General features: G+C 39.0%; 1 protein-coding gene and 1 long non-coding RNA gene across 2 annotated transcripts in view; one reads left to right on the top strand and one right to left on the bottom strand.

Moving 5' to 3' along the window:
• The window catches only part of alka (alkaliphile), a 44,252-nt gene that overhangs the window by 6,638 nt on the left and 11,546 nt on the right, over positions 1 to 26,068 (bottom strand). The window contains exons 3-10 of the mRNA XM_069499296.1: positions 19,096 to 19,172; positions 14,106 to 14,205; positions 12,044 to 12,198; positions 8,978 to 9,133; positions 7,128 to 7,268; positions 5,259 to 5,488; positions 4,183 to 4,323; positions 1,769 to 1,954 (exon numbers count right to left, since the gene is read on the bottom strand). Of these exons, the coding sequence (XP_069355397.1) occupies positions 1,769 to 1,954; positions 4,183 to 4,323; positions 5,259 to 5,488; positions 7,128 to 7,268; positions 8,978 to 9,133; positions 12,044 to 12,198; positions 14,106 to 14,205; positions 19,096 to 19,172 (1,186 nt within the window). The remainder of the gene's footprint in view (positions 1 to 1,768; positions 1,955 to 4,182; positions 4,324 to 5,258; positions 5,489 to 7,127; positions 7,269 to 8,977; positions 9,134 to 12,043; positions 12,199 to 14,105; positions 14,206 to 19,095; positions 19,173 to 26,068) is intronic.
• Positions 14,763 to 16,774, top strand: LOC138402446 (uncharacterized). The gene is made up of 5 exons (XR_011236823.1): positions 14,763 to 15,179; positions 15,266 to 15,499; positions 15,904 to 15,963; positions 16,075 to 16,258; positions 16,455 to 16,774. It is a non-coding gene; the product is annotated as an uncharacterized lncRNA (long non-coding RNA).

Here is a 26,068-nt window from a genome sequence, read left to right on the forward strand (position 1 = left end):
GCGATTCTTGTTGCAACAATGCATTATGGCCAACAGTGAGCGAGCATTAACCAATCAGAGATGATTGCGATCGTGACATTGCAGCTGTCAAACAACCGCGGTAGGGCCACCGTGCTCGATACTTATAGGTGCGACAAGGCACTTGAATCACATTGACAGGACGGCGATGTTGGATAACAAAGGCTTAGAATATTCAAACAAGAACAAACGGGACACTTGACGGCAACGTTAGTTCCGATTTTCGCCACACGTAAAGATAGTTGTCGCATTGTAGCCGGCGGCGATGTGTTGAAATGATGATGATGCTGATAATATCTATATATAAAAGCTGATTGATTGACTGACTGACTGATCTATCAACGTACAGCTTAAATTGCTGGACGGATTGGGCTGAAATTTGGCATGTAGAATGCAAATAGCTATTAAATATGACTTATCCGCTAAGAAAGGATTTTTAAACTGACGCGGTAAAATACGGGTTTTTTGTTTAATTCTAACGGGTTCGAAATTTGTGTAGTCCACGTGGACGAAGTCGTGGGTATAAGCTAGTTTTATTGCATAAATAAGCGTTACTTAATAAAATTGCGGGCTTATAGGTCACACAAATATTTTTCTTTCTTTCTTCTTTCAATGTGTAATGGAGCCATAAAGTAAATAATAAGTATTCAAAAAAACTTAAGAAATCGATTTTCTTGGAAAAATAACATTGTTGTAGATTGGAATACTTTTATCCAGCACGTGACTCAGCCAAGGGAAAAAATTGTACAAAGAGATAAATTAAATTGCTCACGAGATCTTAAATCTAAGAGCAAACACGTGTTTGAAAAGGAACACGGTAATACAATTTTAATCTACCCACTTCAATGTCTTACAAATTAAAGTAGTACTCCATTTCAATTAGCTATTATCATCATCATCATCTCACTCACTACAAAACACGGGTCTCTTGATGATGAGAAGGGGTTTTGGTTATATAGTCTACAACGCTGGCCAAGTGCGGATTGGCAGACTTCACACACCTTTGAAAACATTATGGAGAACTCTCAGACATGCAGGTTTCCTCACGATGTTTTCCTTCACCGTTTAAACAAGTGATATTTAATTACTGAAAACGCACATAACTCTGAAAAGTTAAAGGTGCGTGTCCGGGAACGAACCCTGACCTCCGATTAGAAAACGGACATCCTAACCACTCGGCTATCACAGCTGCTTATGTAATATTTTGCTCTAGAACTACCTCGTTGGTCTAATGGCTAGCAAGTTTGACTGCAAACAATGAGGTCCTGGATTCGATTCCCGGGTCGGGCCAAAAAAATGGTTAGGTATTGGATTTTTCTGTTAAGAAGTTCTCAATACCTACCTATTAACCCGGAGATAGGAAACTTCCTTATTCTGCGCTCCGCCAACCCCCTGATACTTCATCATCATCAATCGATAGACGTCCACTGCTGGACGTGCTTCCACATGCCATGGTCTTGCGCCGCCTGAATCCAGCGGCTTCCTGCGACTCGTCTAATGTCGTCCATCTACCTAGTGGGATGTCTTCCAACACTGGGTCTTCCGGTGCGAGGTCACCATTCCAGCACCTTGAGGCCCCAGCGTCTATCGATACCCTGATACTTACTAGTACCTAATCAGTTGTCCGCACATGTGATGGAGGGGCACCTGGGGCCAGATGAACCTCAAACATTATTCAGGGGGAGATATAAACAAAATCATCCACTTTTCGACTGCTCATGCTTTTTCGAAATCTGAACAGAGTGCTTACTTGTAATATGCTCTGTCGCCTCTCAACACCGATCATATGCGACGGAGGGGCACCTGGGGCCGGATGGACTACAGGCGTCGTCGCGGGGGGAGACGTGGGCGACGTGAGATCAACTTTTCTACACCGCACCCCACTCCCCTCCCATGCAGCCACAGTGCCACAGGAACCTTTTTCACCATTCAGACGCTGCAAAAAGAAAGGGTAACTTCATGAAAGATGATGTCAAAATGATGTACAGGATGTAACCAGAACTCTAGCAAAACTTAGCGTTATTGTTATACTACCTAAACACAATACCAGTAACCATTTTTGCCTCATTTTGTAGTTTTAGTATTTCAAAGTAGGCATCCGCTAAGCAAGGATTTTTGAAAATTCAACCCCTAAGGGGGTAAAATAGGGGTTCAAAATTTGTATAGTCCACGCCTCACTCCACGCGGACGAAGTCGCGGACATATGCTAGTGTTTGGATATAGGTGGTAGCCACGGCTAAAGTCTCGCACTAGACCAGAACTGAGCCAATTTAGAAATCACTCAATTTCAACAGTCGAGAATCGAACCCAGAATCTCCCACTCATAAGTCCACAGCGCTCACCTCTGCGTTGCAAAAAAGTCGTCAAAAACGAGGAAGCTTGTTAGACTTCGAATATCCTTTTAAAAGTTTCAAACATTTTTACCGGAATTTCGAGTTTTGCAATAGTTTAAGATATTCGATGTGACAGCATTTCAAGTTTCGCAAGCTTACGGCAGCATACGACTAACTATCGGCGATTTTCTCCCTCAAGAAACGCACAATAAATGTACATTCCGTGTAAACGAAAGAGATGCATATAAAAATTGCTCTCTGACTGTTCACACTGCCGGCGACGACTCGCTTCACTAGTTTTGTCGCCGAGCGACGTGCTTTTAAAAAATAAACTCGCTCAGCGATACTCGCTCGCTTGAACACGACGTGTTACGCGCCAGCAGGTTTGTACAGGACTGAGCGACCGCGGACGAATGGCGCGAGGAATCGCTCATCGCACTTGCACACTCGCTTATAGCCCGGCGACAAAACTATCGAAACTACACACTCACTTCCCGCTGATCGCCAACTCGTTTAAGTTTCTAGTTCTATTCGTTTCTCGTTCATCGTCGGCGGTCGGACCACTGCCTTACGCTATAAGGTTAAGTGACTTCTAAGGGCTGATGCATACAGACGGAATGAAGGTGACACAATTGTTTTTGAGAGTAACAACTTAGTTTTATGTACTCTGATATTATCATCATCATGATCAACCAAGCGCCGGCTCACTACATGGCACGGGTCTAATCTCAGAGAGAAGGATTTTGGCCAGTCTACCACGCTGATGTACCATGTGCGGATTGGTAGACTTCACACACCTTTGAGAGCATTATGGAGAACTCTCAGGCATGCAGGTTTCCACACGATGTTTTCCTTCACCGTTAAAGAAAATGATATTAAAATGCACATAACTTGGAGATCGAACACCCGACTTCCGATTAGAAGGCGGACCTCCTAACCACTAGGCTATCACAGCTTGTTTTAATGGTTTATAGTTATATTGGATTATTTTTAAAGGGTCTGCTGGGGTTTAAGATCTGGGTAGGTACTTTATCTTCATAAAGCTTTGTGTGCCCAAGCTTAGACTGTTCTATAATGGCTGAAATTAATAATAATCAATCTGTCCGTAATCTATCGTTAATAACAACGTTGCTAAGTAACATTACGACAGATTATAGATTATAGAAGACTGATATTAATTTCAGCCATATCATCTGAGACAACGGTAACAAGCTCTAACTATTACCGCATTATTATATTATAATAAAGTTAATTCCTGTAACAATGATCCTTGAAGAAATGCCTATAATTAACTGCTGTTACGAGAAATCTCATCAAAATATACCTAAGCTACTAAGCCAATCATCATCATCATGATCAACCCATCGCCGACTAACTGCAGAACACGGGTCTCCTCTCAGAGTGAGAAGGGTTTTGGCCATAGTCTACCACGCTGGCCATATGCGGATTGGTAGACTTCACACACCTTTGAGACCATTATGGAGAACTCTCAGGCATGCATGTTTCCTAACGATGTTTTCCTGCACCGTTAAAGCAAGTGATATTTAATTACTTAAAACGCACATGTATAATTCCTAAAAGTAAGAGGTGCGTGCCCGGGATCGAACCCCCGACCTCCGATTAGAAGGCGGACGTCCTAACCACTAGGCTCTCACAGCTTACTTACTATAATGTCAATAAATTTCACCCGACGAAGTCAGCTAACTGTTAACATAACGATAGCACGATACAACCTAAATCCACGCGGAAGAATTCGTCGAAATATCATCTACTTGATATTCAAAAATCATCTAGTATTTATTTAGAATGAATAATTCATCTTAATTCTTACCACTGGTATGATTCTCGGTAAAGAGTCCTGGGTTTTAGATTTATTCATCTGATATTGCTTGTCTAAAACTTTCACTACCACGAACTCTCCGAGGGCTGCGAAGACGAACATCATGCATCCAGCCATCCAGAGGTCTAGGGCCTGAAAATTGCGAATATACTTAATATTTGGAGTGTTTGGTCAAAAATATTAAGAGTTTTCTTCTACAAAAGTATGACGCGTTTTGAGTTTAGTATTATCATTTCATACAAATTAAAACAAAATCTCCAGACTTTTATATTCAAGACAAAGAAATATCCCGCTGAGCTTTCAGCTCAGAAGTGGGATTCCGGGAAGGTAGCTGTGTTATCATCCCGGTTAAGGACTATGCCCAAACATAAAAAGGTGAAGTAAGTACTTTTTTAAATTGATTTCTGACTAGATGATAAGGATGACGATACAATATTTCGAAATGGTTTTTCTACAACAAAGATTTAATGAATATAGAATAACTAGTTTATTTCCGCGACTTCATCCGCTGGATTACACAAATTTCAAACCCCTATTTTACACCCTTAGGGGTAGAATTTTTAAAAATCCTTTCTTAGCGGATGTCGACGTCATAACAGCTATCCTATCTGCATGCCAAACGAGATGGACAAAATTTGCCTTAGGCTGAACAAATATAAAGGTATTATAATAAATTCAGATAAAATATACAATGAATTTTGAATAACTATTTACATTTAAAAGCAGTCGCTGAAAAAAATTGAAAAAATTAAGAATTTAAATCGATTTGGTCCAAGATTTTTCGTTTTTTTACTTTATGGCCCTGGATGGAAGTATTTTTATGCATAATATCACAAACTTAATGCCACGACTGCAAAACAACATATGATTTTTTTTTTCCTTAAAATAGTAGATTTTTACTATTAAATGGAACATATATCATCTCTCTACATTCTGAGGCACGCGTCCATACAATTTTTGTCCATCTCCTTTCAGACTGATCCGTCCAGTAGGTAGTTTGAACTGTACAGTCAGTCAGTCTGTCAGTCAGTCAGCCAGCTTTTCATTTTATATATTTAGGTAGATACCTTAACATAAGCAACCGGTGGTATATCAGCTCTCAATCCCGTGAACATGGTGACCAGGGTCAGCATGCAAGTGACCAGGAGTGTCACTCGACCAGGGATCGCGTCAAGGTCCAGCCAGAAACTGAACCAGGACAACATGACCACTAAGGAGGATGGCGCGAACGTTTGTATCAGATGGTGACCGATTTGACGCTCAAATCTGAAGTACACCACTAACCTTGAGAAGTTACCTGGAAATTGCAATTTTTAAAATAATGAAAGGCGCTTTATAGCTAGTGGTTAAAGTTATCTACCTTCTATTCGAGAGGTCAGGGGTTCGATCCCGTATGCGCCTCTAACTTAAGATCGTCCTAACCACTAGGCTATCACAGCGATTAAATATCACTTAGGTACAGAGGCGTCTTACCTATGGTGCAGGGTGTGCGGCGCACACGGGCGCCGGGTCTAAGGGGGCGCCGAGCGCCCTCTAATGCGACACCTCCAAATATGCGTCGATGCCGGCGCTCTCAAAGACCCTGCGCTCGTGTTATAGCCGACGCCGTCATCATTTAAAATTGCACCATTTGCATCCGAATTTCCGTTTGAAAATATAACTGTTAGTAAGTATTCCATTTTGACCCTGCTCCTATTAGACTAAAGGGCGCCAGGGTACTGGTTGCACACGGGCGCCACAAGGGCTAGAGACGCCTCTGTTTAGGTACCTATACTCTAACGGTGACGAAAAACATTGTGGGAAAACTTACATGCCCGAGAGTTCTCCTTGATGTTCTCAAAGGTCTGTGAAGTCAGATAATACGCACTTGGTCAACGTGGCGGTATATAGCCGAAACTCTGGGCATTCTGAGGGGAGACCAGCCGGCGACGCGAGATAACCTAGGTACCTATAAACCTGCTTCGATGATCTACTTAGTTAAAATTTCGGCAGGCTCCTCCAGACGGGTTGCAGCGCTATATTGGTGCTAAAAGACTTTGGTATAGTAGTGTCTTATGATTTTATTAGAAATCTTGGAAATCTCGTAATAAAATCAAAAAGTTCGAGCTTCTAAGAAAAGTAGATTTATTTTATGATTAGTACAACTTTATTCTTTCTATGAATGAGAACTACAGGTACAACTTAGAGGTTTGATGTTATGGCTGATTTCAGAACGATATTTTATAGGTTATAAATTGTACGTGGGTACCTAATAAATTGTAAATCTGTTAAATTTTAAACTCTCGTAGATGCTTTTGTATAGTTATATAATTAGTTAGAAAATAAACCTCTAATAAAATAGATGGATTTCAGTTAGACGTGTTTGTATCAAATTTTGTCACACATCGAGTCTATCGCCCTGTGACATATCTTGAATAGACAATAGCAATAAATTGTGTCGACAGGACCTAATTACTTCGTACAGACTTCGCTCCGGACACATTCCGTTGAACAAATTTGCATTTCTACTTAAAAAAGTACCTTCACCTATTTGTCCAGACTGTCCAGGCGCAAGGGAAGATTATTTATTATTTATAAGATGTGTATCATAATAATATATTGACGGAATGTGTCCGGAGTGATGTGCTGGACAGGACGCTGGGAAATGTTAATATTATTTTGGCAAACCCGACGTCCGAACCTGCAAAAAGTATGTATAAGATGGTCCGTAATAACATAAGTCGTAGAAATAATTAGTAAATAAGTAGTATTTAGATCTAGATTTAAGTGTCTGAATAATTTTTTGTAAACTTACGAGAGCCACATAGTCACATTAGTGACTCAGCTCTTTAAAAGAGAATAAAAAGAAAAAAAATCGAGTCTATCGCCGCGATTCCGTTAGTACTATAATAATATCTTCTGTGGCGACTCTCTCGTCTGTGGAGATGGCGGCTTACCATCTTTGTCAATCATATAGCCGTTCGTCTCTTCTAACCGCAACGGCTCGCCGATGTGATATTGCAGTAATTTCAGTTCAGGGTTTATGGTGACGCCGGCTTCGTTCCAGCGAAACCTTACTTTTTGATTGCTGTAGGAAACTGAAAAAAACAAATAAAACATACATTCATTAGTTAACAGACCATGGGTAAGGTTGCCTGGTAGAGATCGCTAATTAGCGATAAGGCCGCCTTTTGTATCTTCCTTCTGTCTGTGTTTTTTATTCTTTAATGTAATCCTTCTTGTGGTTGTGCAAATAAAGTGTATTTATTATTATTATTATTACTTTTTCTTGTTCCCATTAGATATTATGTAGAACGCCCTTCCGGCATCATTTTTAGGGTTCCGTACCTCAAAAGGAAAGACGGAACCTTTACAGGATCACTTTATTGTGTGTCTGTCTGTCTGTCGGTCTGTCAAGAAACCTACAAGGTACTTCCCGTTGACCTAGAATCATGAAAGACAGGTAGGTAGGTCTTATAGCAGACATTCGGGGAAAAATCTGAACCCGTGAATTTGTAGTTACATCACACATAAAAATTAAATTGTTGTCATGAACTAAAAATTAGTATTTTCAATTTTCGAAGTAAGATAACTATGTCAAGTGGTGTATCATATGAAAGGACTTCACCTTTACATTCTAAAACAGATTTTTATTTATTTTTATGAATCATAGTTTTTGAATTATCGTGCAAAATGTCGGAAAAATACGACTGTAGTATGGAACCCTCGTTGCGCGAGTCTGACTCGCACTTGGCCGGTTTTTATTCTCCAATTTTAATATGGTTAGGAAATACCTCTCTAGCGTGCTCCATCTTAGGCTGCATCATCACTTGCCGACAAGTCTGATTGATTAGAAGCGCTAGTCTTAAGTAACCTATCAACTTAAACTTAACGTTAAGTTAACGTTAGCATAAATCTGTCATTTAGTACCTATAGATATGTCGAGTCATAATGTTTTCCTATAACTGGTCGAATGCAAAAAAGATGTCATCATGTCTTCAGGGGTGTCAATCTTCTATAAGGGTTCCGTATTTCCTTTTGAGGTACGGAACCCTAAAAAGTAAAAAGAAAATTCATACGACGACTTTGATAAATGATGAGATAAAATTATGGAGGAACCTCTTTGTATTCCCTTTGTCTCCAACAAATCTTCCTCTTACATAATAAAATTTTATTATGCCACAGTCTAAAGACACTGAAATTTTTACAGATTGTGTATTTCTATTGCCACTATAACAACAAACAATAAAAATTTCAAAATGCCCGCCATGCTAGTAAAAAAAAGTTTTATTTGTGCTAAATTGTATTTTTTTTAAATTAATTTTTAATTTAGATACAAGTTAGCCCTTGACTGCAATCTCACCTGATGGTAAGTGACGATGCAGTCTAAGGTGGGAGCGGAAGGAGTATGGCAGTTTTTATTAAACCCTTTGGTTTTGGAAACCTTTGGTTTCTACACGGCATCGTACCGGAACGCTAAATCGCTTGGCGGCACGGCTTTGCCGGTAGTTTGGTGCTAGGGTGGTAACTAGCCACGGCCGAGGCCTCCCACCAGACCAGACCAGAAATTTAGAAATTATAAAATTCCAAATCCCTGCCAGGAATCGAACCCGGGACCTCCCTCTAATAAGACCACAGCGCTTACCACTGCGCCAGGGAGGTTGTCAGGTTTTATTTGAATTATACTACTACTGGATACTGGGTTACTATCACTGGTATCACGACAATGATACCGCAGTATTTCCGCGAACTTTAAGGAGTTAAATCACTGTATGGTATTTCTTACACTGTGATAAGCTTAACTTACAGCTCTCAATGTAAATGGGACACGACTGTATGTCCATGGGATAGAGTTGAAATTCCATCTGGCAAGCGATGATGGCGTGCATCCGTGCCGCGTACCGTACCGTCTGGTTCCGGTACAATGTTACTGAAGAAAACTTGTGCGTCAACTCCGCGATCTCTGGAAATTGTATTTATGAGTTAGACAGTTTCACATTGCGAATTATTTCTCTTTGTGTCGTGTTCCTCGTTGCTGAGGGTCGCGACCATTAGGCCTTGTATTTATCGTAATAAATACAAGGCTTAGTTGCGTGTCACAACTTACAAGACATACTTTGTTCCATAAAACAAAATATGTCTACAATGGTCTACAGTTACACGCGTCTTCAGAGACAGAAGTCACGCGACGACGTTCGCCCAATATCACCAGTACGCTTAGTATTTTACATCTCACCAACGTTGCTAGAATTCGAGAGTCGAAACACAATAACGTCAAAGTAAAATGGACCTAATGAGCAATGCCACTGATTTTAATTACGCAACTTTTCCGCTTGGAGCGCTGGCTGTAGATGTGTAGACAAACTTGAGCAAGGCATTTAAGATCCAGTTTACTATAACGCGGCAATTGGTACTGATTCTGAGCACAACCTAATTTTAGAGTATTCGCATACTCTTCTTACTAATAATATGAAAAGGACAGACGCAGTTTGACAGTTTTAAATTTAATTTTTAGATGGTACAACCCGTGATTTTACCGCACAGTCGCGAGCCTACTGTTTAAAGTTGTAGCGTGGACTAAAATTTAGAGTCTTTAAGTGTAAAGTTCAAGTTCTGTCCCTTTTTAGCATTGTTAAAAAGAAAAGGATGCAGATACTCTTAATTTAGTATAGAGAAAGACAACGGAATCGGTGCCAGTGTTTCGATACTCGAATTTATCAACGTTGGTGAGACATAAAATCTCGTACTAAGGGTACAGATATCTTGTCTCACGATATTTTTATTCACCCTAGGGCATTATCTCACTAGGACACCAGTGGTGGCGCAACCAGATCGCGCTACCAAAAAAATATACACAAATATATGTACCATAGTCAGAAAGTCGGGAGGAAGTTACGTAATTGACATGAGGTAACCTACAACTTTTTTCCAAGTCGCGGAAAAGTTATTTAACTTACTTAATTTTACCTTACCTATATAGGTACTTGTTTAGAAAATGCTGTGCGAGCTTACTATAATGTGCTTTTCAAGTGAATAAGATTACAAAAATTGTTCATCCAAGCTGAGTGAATTGATAAATATGTGAATAGAATTTATGTGACTTATTTTAAAAATTACACGTTAAAATATAACGTTTGTTGTACTTGTGAGACGAAAATATTATTACATACGTGGTGCGCAATACGTGATTGTGATAAAAGTATTTTATTTTTTTGAAAAGAATATAGCTAAGTACCTACTTAATATGTCCATTTCATAATATTGTGTGGAACTTTATTCACGCTCATTCTCACTATAACAATTTCAACTCTATGTCAAAGTAAAAAACCGGCCAAGTGCGAGTCAGACTCGCGCACTGAGGGTTCCATACTATAATCGTATTTTGTCGACATTTTGCACGATAAATTAAAAACTATTATGCCTAAAAATAAAAAATAAACTGTTTTAGAATGTAGAAGTAAAGCCCTTTCATATGATACCCCACTTGGTATAGTAATCTTACTAGCATTTTTTTTGTAGGACAATTGTTTTTCCGAGTTTATTATGCAATTATCTCAATGTTCAAAAAAATACTTACTGTTATTCAGACAATTTTAACTACCCACCAAATCGACAAGTTAAGCACCTGCGCAGTACAATAGGTACCTGTACGCTTAGTATAAGATTTTACGTCTCACCAAACGTTTGTAGAATTCGAGAGTCGAAACACAATACCGTCAAAGTAAAATGGACCTAAAGAGCCTTGAATTGAAGTCAAAAATTCAATGCCACTGATTTTAATTTCCCAACGTTTCCGTTTGGAGCGCTGGCTGTAGATGTGTAGACAAACTTGAGCTTTAAAACGAGGAAGTTAAGGTAAATTTTTCTTCAATGCTGAAGTATTATACGATGCTCGAATACTATCAACGTTAGCGATACGTAAAATCTTGTACTAAGCCTACTGTATAAAGAATTTTCACGGAACAAAAGTTAGGCGTCTCGTGAAACGGAACCTACAGACGAAAAATCAGCTTGTTATTAATCAGAAAAAAATCCCTTGGGGGCTCCTGGACTAATATAACAGTTTCTCTCTCTCTCTCTCTCTCTATTTACGAGTATATAGAGCAGACACAAATAAACCTATAATGGTAAATGGTGTGAGCTAATTTGTTTGTAAAGGTGCTTCTTCAAATAGTGTGAATAAAATATTGATATAGGAGCTCTATCGTACCAGCAGATTGATGACAGAAATGGCACGCTCCTCCTATAATCGAAAATTTCATTAGATTTTATTTAAATTTATTTATTTGACAATTGAATACTATCATTACAGGCTAACCCAATGCGATAGCTAAGTTAACTTAAATTATTCATATCTACTTATTATTATATACTTTTTACTATGTAGGGTCAGCAACAAAGCCAGGTATGCACTCGCCAGTACAAGCGACTATGGACAGGTGCATGTACCTAGCTTTGTTAATTTTCATCCAAAGGAACATAATAATTTTGCTATCTCAGCTTAGTTGAACAAGTTGTGGACTGATTACAAAATGTATCAAATTGAGCTAACTGGGACTTTCACATTCGCAGGATGGTTAAGACCTATGCAAAAGGTTTGGTGGTAGTACGCGACAGGTCAAGATGGCGATTGGGGAGGGAACGCCCCGCACACCCGCACAACCCCCGCGCTAGCTAGTTGCGGGCGAGCGTGGGTGACGTGCGGGTGTACGGGCCGTCCCTCCGCCTCATACCCCGATTGCCATAGCTCGACCTGTCGCGTACTATAGGCTAATTTCAATTTTACTTGTTTTACTACAGCGTAAAAAGCCTGTATCCAAGCGGAAAAACTCGCAAAAAAGCGGGTTTGTTATACAATTTATCGGGAACATACCTGTTACTTTAGAATTAAGGAAGTATGGATCAGGATGCCACAGATTGTCGAAAAATTCCGGCGGCAACGTCACGTGGTCGTCACCTTCCTCGAAAATGTCCTCGGGAAGCTGCAGTCTACTTTCAACCCACGTTTGTCTGATGAACATGTCCACTCTGAAATAAAGCATAAACAATGGTACTGATTCTGAGCACAACCTAATTTTAGAGTATTCGCATACTCTTCTTACTAATAATATGAAAAGGACAGACGCAGTTTGACAGTTTTAAATTTAATTTTTAGATGGTAAAACCCGTGATTTTAGCGCACAGTCGCGAGCCTACTGTTTAAAGTTGTAGCGTGCACTTAAATTTAGAGTTTAAATGTTAAGTTCATGTTCTGTCCCTTTTTAGCATTGTTAAAAAGAAAAGGATGCAGATACTCTAAATTTAGTACCTATAGAAAAAGACAACGGAATCGGTGCCAATGTTTATCAAGCTGTGAGTAGCCGTGATAGACTACTGGTTAAGATGTCCACCTCCTATTCGGTAGGTCGGCGGTTCGACCCCGGGCACGCACCTCTCATCCTCATCATCATGATCAAACCATCGCCGGCTCACTACAGAGCACGGGTGGACGTGGGACTGTGACCAAAACCCTTCTCATACTGAGAAGGGACCCGTGCTCTGTAGTGAGCTGGCTATGGGTTGATCATGATGATCACGATGAATGATTAACTTAGGGGAAGGGAGAGCAAGATGGATATAGCGGGCAAACATAAATCATTGTACTACCAGCTACGGTTGAAAATCCAGTCAATGACGATACTGACAATCAACTTTTCAGTATCGTCATAGACTTTCTTTAACTATCGTGCGACAGACTTCATACAAACTGTCTAGCGCTTATCACAAAAACCAGCCAAGTGCGAGTCATGCTTGGGTTACACCAGTCGTATTTTTTGACAGTTTGCACGATAATGCAAAAACTATGATGCATAAAAATAAATAAAAATCTGTTTAGAATGCACAGGTGAAACCCTTTCATATGATACCCCATTTGATATAGTTATTTTACTTCTAAAGATGAAACTACTAATTTTTAGGGTTCCGTACCTCAAAAGGAAAAACGGAACCCTTATTGTTGTCTGTCTGTCTGTCTGTCTGTCGAGAAACCTACAGGGTACTTCCCGTTGACCTAGAATCATGAAATTTGGCAGGTAGGTAGATCTTATAACTGACATTTGGGGAAAAATCTGAAAACCGTGAATTTAGGGTTAGATCACACAAAAAAAATTAAATTGTGGTCATGTACTAACAATTAGTATTTTCAACTTTCGAAGTGAGTGACTATATCAAATGGGGTATCATATGAAAGGTCTTCACCTGTACATTCTAAAACAGATTTTTATTTATTTTTATGCATCATAGTTTTTGAATTATCGTGCAAAATGTCGAAAAAATACGACTGTAGTACGGAACCCTCATTGCGCGAGCCTGACTCGCACTTGGCCGGTTTTTTTTGTTCATGACTACAGTTTAATTTTTTATGTGATGACCACAAATTTACGTTTTTCAGATTTTTCCCCTAATGTTTGCTGTAAGACCTACCCACCAGCCAAATTTCATGATTCTAGGTCAACGGGAAGTATCCTGTAGGTTTCTTGACAGACTGACAGACAACAAAGGATCCTATAAGGGTTCCGTTTTTCCTTTTGAGGTACGGAACCCTAAAAATAAGATGGTTCAGTGTAGAGGCATGCTATATTGTCTCTATTTCATTCCTTTTTAAAAACTTTAACACAAAGACAGAATCCATACTAATATTATAAATGTGAAAGTATGTCTGTCTGTCTGTCTGCTAGCTTTTCACGGCCCAACCGTTCAACCGATTTTGATAAAATTTGGTACAGAGTTAGCTTATATCCCGGGGAAGGACATAGGCTACTTTTTATCCCGGAAAATTAAAGAGTTCCTACGGGATATCAAAAAACCTAAATCCACGTGGACGAAGTCGCGGACATCAGCTAGTAAGAAATAAGTACGAATTTAGTTCTAAAATATTTAGATTAACATGTCAACACCTGAAGTCCATGTCTTCAACGTTAATAGAATTAACGTCCACAACGTAGATGCTGAACTCCACGACCACCGGCTGTCCTTTGCGGGAAGGCGGCCGCATTTCTGGAACAGATAAAATTAACGGTAAACTCACAATACGTTGTAAAGTTTAAAGGTTAAGTCGCGCCTAGCGAGTTCCCTCGCTGCGATCTATTCGTTGCGAATAGGTCGCAGCGAGCAACTCGCTGCCTGTTCGTCACATGTAGCAGTGCATGTCGTTTCTTTACACGCGAAATGGTAGTTGATCGTTACATGTTCAGTAGTTTGAGCTGTGCGTTGATGGATCAGTCTGTCAGTCAGTCAGTCACCTTTTCCGTTTATATATTTAGATTAGCTCAAGAGGAACTTTATGCTGTCTGTGACATAATGCATCTCTGGATTTTATGCAAGTTAGCTACTTTACCAAGCAACTTCAGGTTGAATTAAACTATGTTGCTTATAAAGCGGAAGGCAAACTAATAATACTATATAAGTATAAACTAGGACCATATTAAGTAGAACTAAGGAAATATTAGTTCAGTTGTGTCACAAACTAAGTACTGCAGGGCTATTCACTAAAATAACATCTCGATATCGAGGCTCACTCAAGTGAGATAGCTGACTTCGAAAGCAAACTCACTTCACCTTGGTTTGGTATTCTGTAAACATCTGCTACGCACATGCGAAGTGAAGTGAGTTCGGAATGCGAACTCGAACGACTAGGGATGTGTCCTCTATGGTAAAGCGAATCGGTAAAATTTTTAAATCCGTCTTTTATCAAAATACGTACACATTTCTAATAAAATGTATGATTTATAGTTTTGGTACAAAAAAATGTACACATAAAAAAATAAATCTCATTTTTTAACGTATAAGATACCGAAATTACATTTAGCACCTACCGGTCTTTGTCGCAAGATGGCTGCGAATTAAAAAGTTTTAAGTTTGTTTACAAACCAAGTGACATTAGTGATCGAATTCGAAATTGTGGATTAAAAGTAACTATTGTTTTGTGGATTTTAAAGGATTTGTTGAGGAAAAAGTTTCCAAAAAATGAAGTAAGTATTGTAATTTTGCTCTTTAGTTACAAATTATGTTCATATCTAACAATTCGTGTCTAACAAGATTACATTTCGTAATACAGCATCACGGAAAGAGCGTCGCATCCTTCTCGGGCTCAAATTGAGTCTCTTTTGGAGTACTTGGAGAGAAACCCACGCCTTGCAAAGGGTTTCTCTAAAGTACCTAGTGCAAGGGACGCAGCCCGAAGATCTTGGGAGGCACTGGAACTCCAACTAAACAGCCTTGGAGGCTGTGTTAAAACTTCAAAACAGTGGACCAAAGTTTGGAGATAGATGCTCCACTGCCACAAACAGAAGTAAGTGAATGGTTTACATGTAAAGAAGTGAAACATTGTTTAAAAAACCCTGGTTACACTTAAGCTGTTGGTCCCGGTTATTAGCATTAACATCTCACCTAATGCTTTGCCTCAATGGTGTGACATTAAAAAAAGTATTTAGTGTAGGTAACTAATTCTGTTGTACATAATCTACTAACTTTAAAAACCCCAACTAAAATTTGGGGTCTAAACATTATATTATCTCTTTCAAAATGCTCCCTGTGGTAAACTTGTTAGATGTATTTATATAACAGAATAGCTCAAGTATTGTATTTAAAGTAATTTATTTTTAAACAAACATCTGTCAGTAATAAATAGAAATACTATATTATGCATTTATTTACATTTTATTGTTTTATTCACATTATTTAAATTTGTTTTAGGACCATCAATGTTACAGAAGCACTCCGAGCACACTATCAGATATAGTCATTTCTGCTAGGGTAAGGCTAATTTGCTATTGATTTTTTTTTAGTTGAGTTAGTTACTAATAATATCTTATCAAATTTACATAAAATATACATATCTAATATTATTATACCTACTTTTTTCAGAATCAGAGTGTTCTGCCTGTACCTCCTTCCCCACCGCACACCCCACCAGCTGGAGTTAGTGGACCACCGCCTTTGCCTACAACACCCTCGGGCTCGGGTGCTCATCCCTCACGGCGCACGCTTAATGCCCAAAGTTGGCTGTTGGGATCACCAGCACAGAACCAGCCACCTTCCCCGATGACAAGTAATTATAATTTACAAGATAACTAGAAAATGCGATAGATTTAGAGTACCTACCCAATAATAAAATTATTGTTTGTGTCTGTAAATATACCAACAGATTTGAATAAGGATAGATTGACTTTAACTTAATAAATTAATATAAATTCTACTAAATTACTTACTTTATAAATTCTACTAAGAAGTTATTTTTGTTCTAGCGCCATCCAACCGTCGCCAAAGACGCCAAACAGTGGCATCTCCAACTCAACGGTGGTCTCAATTCTCCAGAATGACAGAGAGATTTCTGGCAACCCCAATACCCCATAACTAAATTTATATTAGTTAAGTTAGGTAATATTGTAATTAGGTAAATAGTTTAGGTATAAGAATAAAGGAAAATAGAATTATAATATAATACATGCATACTTCTGCGTAAGTACCTACTAAAATTAAAATATGTACAAAATTTTAGTTAAGTGAATATTATTATTATTTTTGAGAAAATAAATATTCCTTTAAACCGAAAATAATATTTGGTAAACAAATCTTGATGTTTTATTTCTTCCAATAAATGTTCTTCTATTAACTCTTCGGAGAGTCGGTAATTAAAAACAAAGTCTCGAGTAATTATTAAATAATAGTAAGTGAATTACGAATCTCATTCGCTTGACGTCGACTTTTTTCGTCGAAGACCCTCCACTAGGTGGACGGACGACATCAGACGAGTCGCAGGGAGCCGCTGGATCCAGGCGGCGCAAGACCGTGGCGTGTGGAAGTCCCTACAAGAGACCTATGTCGAGCAGTGGACGTCTATTGGTTGATGATGATGAATAAGAAATTGAACACAATCGAGCCATGGTAGTAATAATTCTATAGGTACCTACTAACCAATACTGACTAACAAAATGTAACTGATAAACTAATTATTTTACTTAAAACAACTTATCACTTAAATTAAAGCTTAAATGTTTTATATAAAATCAATTAAAATCACTAAAGCAAAAATTCACTCCGAATTCGATAGCTCTCACATAACTTTATATTTGACAAGTGGATTCGAGCTTTGAGATGACGTAATTCGACAATCGAAGCTCGATCGAACCAAGAAATGGCGTTAGAGAATACCACTTGTGCCTCATTTATCCTGACCAAGTAGTTTATCTCACCGCCGCATTCGTCAATGCGGCACCACCTGTACTATCGAGTTTTACAGAATACAAATGATCAAACTCATCGCGAATTCACTAGTCGAATTACGAAAAATGCTTTACAGAATAGCCCTGATACTAATATGAGATGTCGTTATTAGTCTGTGTGCATGTTTCAAGAGCCGGTTGGAATTTTTGAGGGGGTGCTTGAAAATTATTGTACTTAGTTTAAATGAGTCAAGGTCAAATTATTTATTCAAAATAGGTAACATTGTACACTTTTTGATTGTCACTTGTTGGATTTGTAAGATAATCATGTAATGGTGATAATTAATTACGTAAACTTAGAACTAACACTACGAGGGTTCCAAACGCGCCCAGGTCTGGGAAGAGCCCACAACTAACCCAGCAGGGTATTCTTTTTACTATCACAACTTCACAAAACTACTTAAACTTATTAGAACTATCAAAGCTGTTAGGCAGCTCTTTTCAAAGCTTTCATATCATTTATTTATAATATACTTTACATTGTAATAAAATTTTCAATAAGATTACGTTTTATGAAAACTTTAAAATTGTTGAGTTGTAAGACATCTCCAATCCGGGAGCTTATTATAAAAAATAGATATAAACATAGTTATGAACTTTTAAAGCAACGTAAATTAATTTTTAACACTACGCAAATCTCTGCGTCTGTTACTGTACAATCTGTACCTAAAGGGTGCAAACGGGACGTCCGTCTGTCTGTCTGTCAGTGGGCTGCATATCATGAACCGTAATAGGTAGACAGTTAAAATATTCACAGAGTAGGTATATATCTTTGTTGCCGCTATAAAACCAAAGATGTCAAAATGACCACCGTGCTAATTTCTTTAAAAAAACATGAAAACTACTTACGTAAATAAAAAGTGCATAGTGTTATATCTTGTACGATGGTAGGAAATCCTTTGTGCGCCAGTCCGATTCGCACTTGACCGCTTTTCTTAATACTAACGTCTATTGGTGTTTCTCTAAAATTCTGCAGCTGCGGTTCTTCAAGTACCTACTTAAAATTTCCCGCTGGCTCTCGGCTCATCGTGGCAAACTATACGAGCTAAATGATACTAAAATGAGATTCCTTTGAGAAACGGATATACGCGGATGCACAATTACACAGTTCATACAATTTCGGTCTTTAACATTTACACTTTAAAGTTGACTTTCCAAATAAACTTTATCATAACTGGGTTTTCCTGTATTTTCCTCGATAATAATTGTCTTAATAAAGGATAGAATTGGAACACTTAGACAATATTGTCTCTGAAATATCTGTGAAGGATTAAACTTTGAATCCACGTTTATTTAAAGTCTTATTATTTAATTTTAATTTATAGACTAGCGCTTGGCTGCGATCACATCTGGTGGCAAGTGATGATGCAGCCTAAGATGGAGCGCGCTTGCCTAATAGATGCTTATTCACTCTCAAGTCTCAACAGCTTGAAGGTACCCATATTATAATTGAAGGATAGTCTACACTCTACAGAGTTAAATAGAATACCTACTTACCAGTATACTTAAAATGAAATATTTATGTTTAGGTATTTATCTAATGTAGGACAACTTATGCCACATAATATGATAAGTCAAGACTCTACAATCGGTTCGGAAAGCAATTTCTACTGAGAAGAGCCGGCAACAAACTCCGTGAAAATTAGCACAATCCGTTTAATACCTTTGACATAATTTTCCGGCAGAACAACCCGTGGTTTCAGCGTATGATTCCTCTTAGATGTGACGTCATTGCATAGCCTGTAATAAAGAGAGATTTAATTCATTAATTAACCATACTAATATTATTATAAAATGTGAAAGTGTTTCTGTCTGTTTGCTAGCTTTTTACGCCCAACTATTAAACTAATTTTGATGATTTTTTTTACAGAATTAGCTTACATCCCGGACATAACCCTATTAGGAGTTCAATTTTCAAAAATCAGAATTTCAGCCCGATCCGTCCAGTAATACGAGCTGTATAGATCAGTCAGTCAGTCAATCATCACTCCCTTTTTTATAATATATATCTACTAGCTTATGGTCGCGAATTCGTCCGCATGGACTACACAAATTTCAAACCCCACATCTGCATGCCGAATCTCAGCCCGATACGGCCAGTAGTTTGAGCTCGCATAGCTCAGTCAACAGTCAGTCAGTCAGTCACCTTTTTCTTTTGTGTAGGTATTTTTATAATATGTACTATTATGGGTGTACTAATTAAGTACGAGTAATGAAATGCAAATTTGCAATGTTGGCAGTTGTGTGCCAGAGATAGAGACGCATTGCGATGGCGAAAAATGCCATGACAGGATTAATTGGGATTTGGAAGAACAGAAGCATATCACTAAAAACCAAGACCCGTCTCGTTCGTGCCTTCATCTTCCCAATTTTTATGTATGGAGTAGAAACATGGACTATCAAAGCAAGAGAAAGGCGAAGAATAGATGCGTTTGAAATGTGGTGCTGGAGGCGGATGCTACGGAATCCGTGGACTGCCAAGCGCACAAACGTGTCTATCCTTTCGCAACTCGGAATCACTGCTCGACTCTCCTCCATATGTTACCAACGATTGCTCTCATATTTCGGCCACATCATACGGCGCGGCGGGGGGACGACAGCTTAGAAAAGCTCATAGTGACGGGCAACACTGAGGGCAAAAGACCAAGAGGCCGCTCACCAACTAGGTGGGGCCGACCAGCTAAAGGAGTCCAGCAGGTGTGGATTTTATCACATTGCGAAAATAGCCACCGACAGAAGCCGATAATCCATTCGAGGGCAGGTTGCCAGGACCACGATCTTCAGCAATGAAGGAACGACTTGAGAGACAGAGAATGAAATACAAAATGCAAACTCAATAATCAGGTGCTTAAGGTACTTATAGGGTTCTAAAGCTGGTCTCTGCTGGTACTGCTGTACAGTACGCGGCAGAAAGTAATGTACATCGGCCTTTAGAATGACATTTCAATTTTGTAGAGCGTTGTCTCTGTCACTCATATCTATATGACGTTGTGTCGGTCTCAACGACAGAGACAACTCTTCAAATCTCCTTCCTATAGGTCGACTGGTCGATGTACATTACTTTCGGCTGCGTACTGTACAATAGTTGTAAGTTGGCAACTTATACTGTGACGTCAACGAATTTGTTAATTTGCCAACATAGCGTGTGCTTATTTTGAGGGTGTACCTACGTTTTGAAATTCTAAATATCTGGTTTACATTTAAATATCTCCCCACCCACGTAAGTTGTGGTAAGCCACAAATTAATTAGTCTCGGACGGTTTTAAAATAAAAATGCTAAAAATGTAATTTTTTAAAGCACTTATGACTTACTAGCTGATGATAAAAAGTAACCTATATATTAATCCAGGGTATAATCTATCTCCATTCCAAATTTCATATCTAAGGGTATAATCTATCTCCATTCCAAATATATATATCTATAGCCAATTTTTGCGTGATTGAGTAACAAAAATCCACACTTTCACATTTAGGTATAATATTAGTAGGATAAGACGTATAATAAATAATGTTGTAATTTTCAAAAGAGGGCGGCGTAAAATACCGTTTCGGCTTTTTGAAGGCTCGCTCTATTGAAAAATTGCGGTTTTGGGGATAGGTACAACTACTCACGTAAGAGACATCGATTTTTGCTATTTAATTTTCCTTAGTTCTGCTTCCGTGTTTAGCCTATGTCCTTCCACGGGATATTAGAATTTCATCAAAATCGGTTAAACTGTTGGGCCGTGAAAAGCTAGCAGACACAGTCAGACATTTCGCACTTCGACACACTTTCGCATTTATAATATTAGTATGACGTATTATAGTTGATGCCCAAGACTTCGTCCGTGTGCATTTAGAATTTAAAAAATCTCGGGGAAAGTGTTTGATTTTCCGGGATAAAAGTAGCCTATAATGGACCCGTCCCTTTTTAAAAACCATGGCTACCCTACAATAGCTATAACTTTTTAAACTATGGCGTGTCTACAAAGCACTAGTTTCCCTTGTCATAGAGCTGTCTGCTTTCGTTCTGTGCACTAAATTATTTATATTCATAATTTGCATAAACCATGAACAATGAATAAATTATTCACTAATTTCAACTGTTCACGTTGCCTTTCTTAAAATAAACAACCATTACCAAACAACCATATCTTCTTTTTCTAAACATATAAAAGGAAAAGGTGACTAACTGACGCACAGCTCGAACTACTGGACGGATCGTGCTGTTTGTCATGGCTATTATGACGTAGACGTCCGCTAAGGATTTTTGAAAATTCAACCCCTCACGGGGTAAAATGGGGGTTTGAAATTTGCGTAGTCCACGCGAACGAAGTCGCGAGCATAAGCTAGTTCATTATAAAATAGTAGTAGTTCTTTGTAAAGAGTAGGTATCCACTAAGAAAGGATTTTTTGAAATTCCTCCCCTAAGTGATTTAAATGGGGATGGAAAGTTTTATGAAAGTGCGTCATTTTTTAAGTTACATCCATGAAATTTGGTAAAAGCTTTCGGTTAAAAATAAAAAATAAAATATTTCACGATTTTCAAAACTTCTAATACCAAGGGGGCTAAATAGCGGATGAAAGTTTGTATGAAAGTCCGTCATTTTAAGTTACTTTCATGAAAATCGATATTTGGGTTTCGGTCACAAATGAAGAAATACGTGTTTCAGGATTTTTGTAAATTCAACCCCCATCTCGATTTTCTAAATTCCACCCGAGCGAAGCCAGGGCGGGTCAGCTAGTTATTTATATTTTTATTCTAATATGCTTTCCTAAACATTTTTGTTTTTTTAGGCACACCTACGTACGTTTTATATTAATTTCGAATGTAGAGACTGGCAGAAAATGTTATTCACGAAGTCGTGAGCATATTTTTTTTGGTTGTGCAAAAAGAGAGAACACCCGTCGCTAGTACCTACAACTGTTTTTTCTGCGGTAATTAAGGGTGCCTGTCTACTGCAGTGGAAAGAAGTGGAGAAGTGTTCGATAGATCAATCATATTTGTCGAGCCATACTCGACAAATATGATTGATCTATCGAAGACACGCAATCTTTGAATGTCCCGGTTGTGCCGACCTAAGGACAGAAGCGCTAGGATCGACCGACGCGGAGGGTGTGAACGCCCGTAACCTTATATCGCGGATGCTGTCGAGCGAAGATGCCTGGCAACGATATAGCAAAATGCTGAGGGCTATAATGATAAGAAGAGAAGAGAGGGAAAAAGAAGAAAAGAGGAAGATAGAAATTTAGGAGGTCAGCACGAAGTAATGCTTACGCAGTTCCGTGCTCACCTTGGTAGGCATGGGGAGGTTATTTTAGTCCGTGCGAGTCGGACACACCCTGCCAGCAGGCAGATGTCCGTAGGGATTTTTCCTCCGAAGAAAAAAAAAAAAAAAGATCAATCATATTTATAATGATAGATGAACTCAATAATCTGATTAGCTTACACATAGGATCTTTGCTCCACTCCGCTCCTCTCCGCCACTCTTTTTTGTTAATGTTTCTTCAGATACCCGACGACATCGTGGGTTTTGTGTAGGATTTCTATTTATTAAAACCACCTCCGTGGCCACCCTCAGCGCATATTGTTTTTTTTCGGATTGATTAATTATTTATCGAGGCTCTGAGACGCTCATTGGGCTATGAGGTATGGCAGCTTGTGCTACAGTAATCTGGTTAGATCTCACATTATTAGGTATCTCCAATGACATTCTAATAAGCATGGACACATCACAAGACAAGAGCCCAAACATGGCACACGTTTCTAAATTCACCCTATTTAGCTTCAACTGCTCCATTTATACATTCCCGCTAACATTCAAGTCCTGTAAACTAACCTCAATGATTAAGCCGCAATGTAAATCGATTAAGCACTCGAAGCTGAATAAGGTGATTTTAGAAGCAAACTTGAACAAAAAATGGAATGGAGTAGTGTAGCACTATTAATTTTTGTTATTTCTTTGAGAGATTTTTCGTTTTTGTAAATATGAAACTATTATACTATATCTATACTATATAATTATTATACTATATCTGCTCGTGCTGATTCACTGACTGACTGACTGACTGACTGACTCATTTGATCACCTCTTCTGTAAAATTTTGTATGTTTTTTTTACCGATGGTTTCGTATAGAGGACAAAAAATGATTCGGAGGTAAAATATGGATAGAGCTGATGATTGAGGATTTCGGTGAGGAGCACGGCCAGGGTATTGAAGATAGGTGGGGGGTGCTCGAACAAATGTCACTCAGAACTTCATCCAATTGACAGGGAGCTGAAAAATAAAATCAAATAAAGATAAACGATATTACCTTCGAAGCATGTAATATTATGTTTTTCTTAACTGGGAAAACTTGCAAGTTTATTTATTCACTACAAGCTAGCCCTAGATTGCAATCACACCAGGTGGAAAGTGATGATACAGTCTACGATAGTAGCGGGCTAACTTGTAGGGGTGGGGTAAAATCCACACCCGTTATAAATGTTTCTATATGGCATCGTACCGGAACGTTAAATCGCTTGGCGGTAGAGTGGTAAGTAGCCACGGCCAAAGGCCTCCCACCAGCCGACCTAAACCAATTAAGAAAATCTCAATCGGCCCAGCCGGGAATCGAACCCGGGACCCTCGTCATACAAATCCACCGCGCTACCACTGCGCACCGGAGGTCGTCAAAAGATAATAAAATAAATGTGATACAATAATGGCCAATAGATTTTACATTGAACAAAAAAAAGCTACTCCACAGTTTTGTTTTTCCGACATTCGTGACGCGCCCTCTCTCTCGTCTCTTTCCAATGTGCGTGAGAGAAAGGAATGGGACTTATTAGAATGTCATTGGGTATCTCTGATACGCTCCGCTACACTACTGCAAGTAGACGGGTACCCTAATGAAGAGTGCTGGTGAATTTGATACCAATCGTTTTAAAGTTTGAGATTCGAATCCAAAGTCGTCAGACTAACAATGCTTTATTAGTTTTAAAGTGAAATGTAGAAACTAAATACTACGATTCATAGGTCATAAACCTGGGATTACTTGCATTTATGAGTAAAAGCCTTTGTAAATAGTGTCCTTGAATACTTAGAGGGCAAACCCTTCAGTAGCTCTATTGTTATTTTTTTGTGAAATTGAATATCTTCTTTCTACTACAACAGAAATGCACCTGAATTTAAAAAGTTTTTCATAACTTTCTTTTTTTGGCTATTAGGTAGATATCTTTCATTTCAAAGATTTGATTGAGCTGTGCGTTGATAGATCAGTCAGTCAGTCAGCTTTTCCTTTTTAACCGACTTCCAAAAAGGAGGTGGTTCTCAATTGGGCCGGTTTTTTTTTAAATATTTATTTAGATTCTTGTTTCACACCTCATCATTGCCTAAAGGCGGTCACCCACGGCGACTTTTTACAGCGATTCAGTAACAACTTTTGACGACCTCCCTGGCGCAGTGGTAAGCACTGTGGTCTTATTAGTGGTCCCGGGTTTGATTCCTGGCAGAGGAGTGGCATTTTGTAATTTCAAAGTGTCTGGTCTGGTGGGAGGCTTCTGCCGTGGCTAATTACCACTCTACCGGCAAAGCTGTGCCGCCAAGCGATTAAGAATTGCCATATCCCTTCCAGGTTAACCCGCTTCGATCTTAGACTGCATCATCACTTGTCACCAGGTGAGATTGCAGTCAAGGGCTAACTTGTATCTAAATAAAAAATAATAAAAAAATTACGTAGGATTCGCCTAGTAAGCGCTGCTGTCCTAATTCACGAAGACCTACTTTAAGTTTTATTTATTTAAAGCCCCATTGCATTATTACAAAATGACGTTAGAGCTTTAACCGGGCCAAGGCAACGTCATCGATTTGCTATATTACTAGCACGCAATACTATATTTAGATTTCAGTCTTTTTTTTTTCTTCACATGTTTTTTTTCAGAATGGTGATCGTGGTTCGTCATCAAATCATAAATGAGGAGATCCGTAGGAGAACTAGAGTAACCGACATAGCTCAACGGGTTGCGAAGCTGAAGTGGCAATGGGCAGGGCACACAGTTCGTACAACCGATAGACGTTGGGGTCCCAAGGTGCTAGAATGGCGACCTCGCACCGGAAGACGCAGCGTTGGAAGACTCCCCACTAGGTGGACGGACGACATCAGACGAGTCGAAGGGAGCCGCTGGATCCAGGCGGCGCAAGACCGTGGCGTGTGGAAGTCCCTACAAGAGACCTATGTCCAGCAGTGGACGTCTATTGGTTGATGATGATGATGACTTATTCATTGCTTGAAAATGTTTATTGAGTTAAAGGCTAGTCCACAAGAAAGGCGCTTGTCTTTCTCGCACCACACCCGAGCAAGGAGACTGCTTTGGCCTAGGCCAAATGGAAAAGACCCCGCTGCAGACACCTCTATTTGGCAGATTTACGTAATTTAGGATATTTCCTAACTCGGCCTCAGAAGTGTGAAGGTAACTTAAAACCTTTATTTTCACTGCAGCTAAACTTTCAAGCCGAACACTAATCTGAACAGTAGTGACAGCTAAGGTTAAGGTGAACGAATACCAATGAGTCAAAGCGCTAAGCTTAGATAACACCGTAAGGTCACCGAAAAGATTAAAGAACTTTCAGTTTATTTAGCTGAAAAAGGAAAATACCTAGTCTTTGACGATAAG

The sequence above is a fragment of the Maniola hyperantus genome, chromosome 6, assembly GCF_902806685.2.
Source record: "Maniola hyperantus chromosome 6, iAphHyp1.2, whole genome shotgun sequence".
Taxonomy (NCBI): domain Eukaryota; kingdom Metazoa; phylum Arthropoda; class Insecta; order Lepidoptera; family Nymphalidae; genus Maniola; species Maniola hyperantus.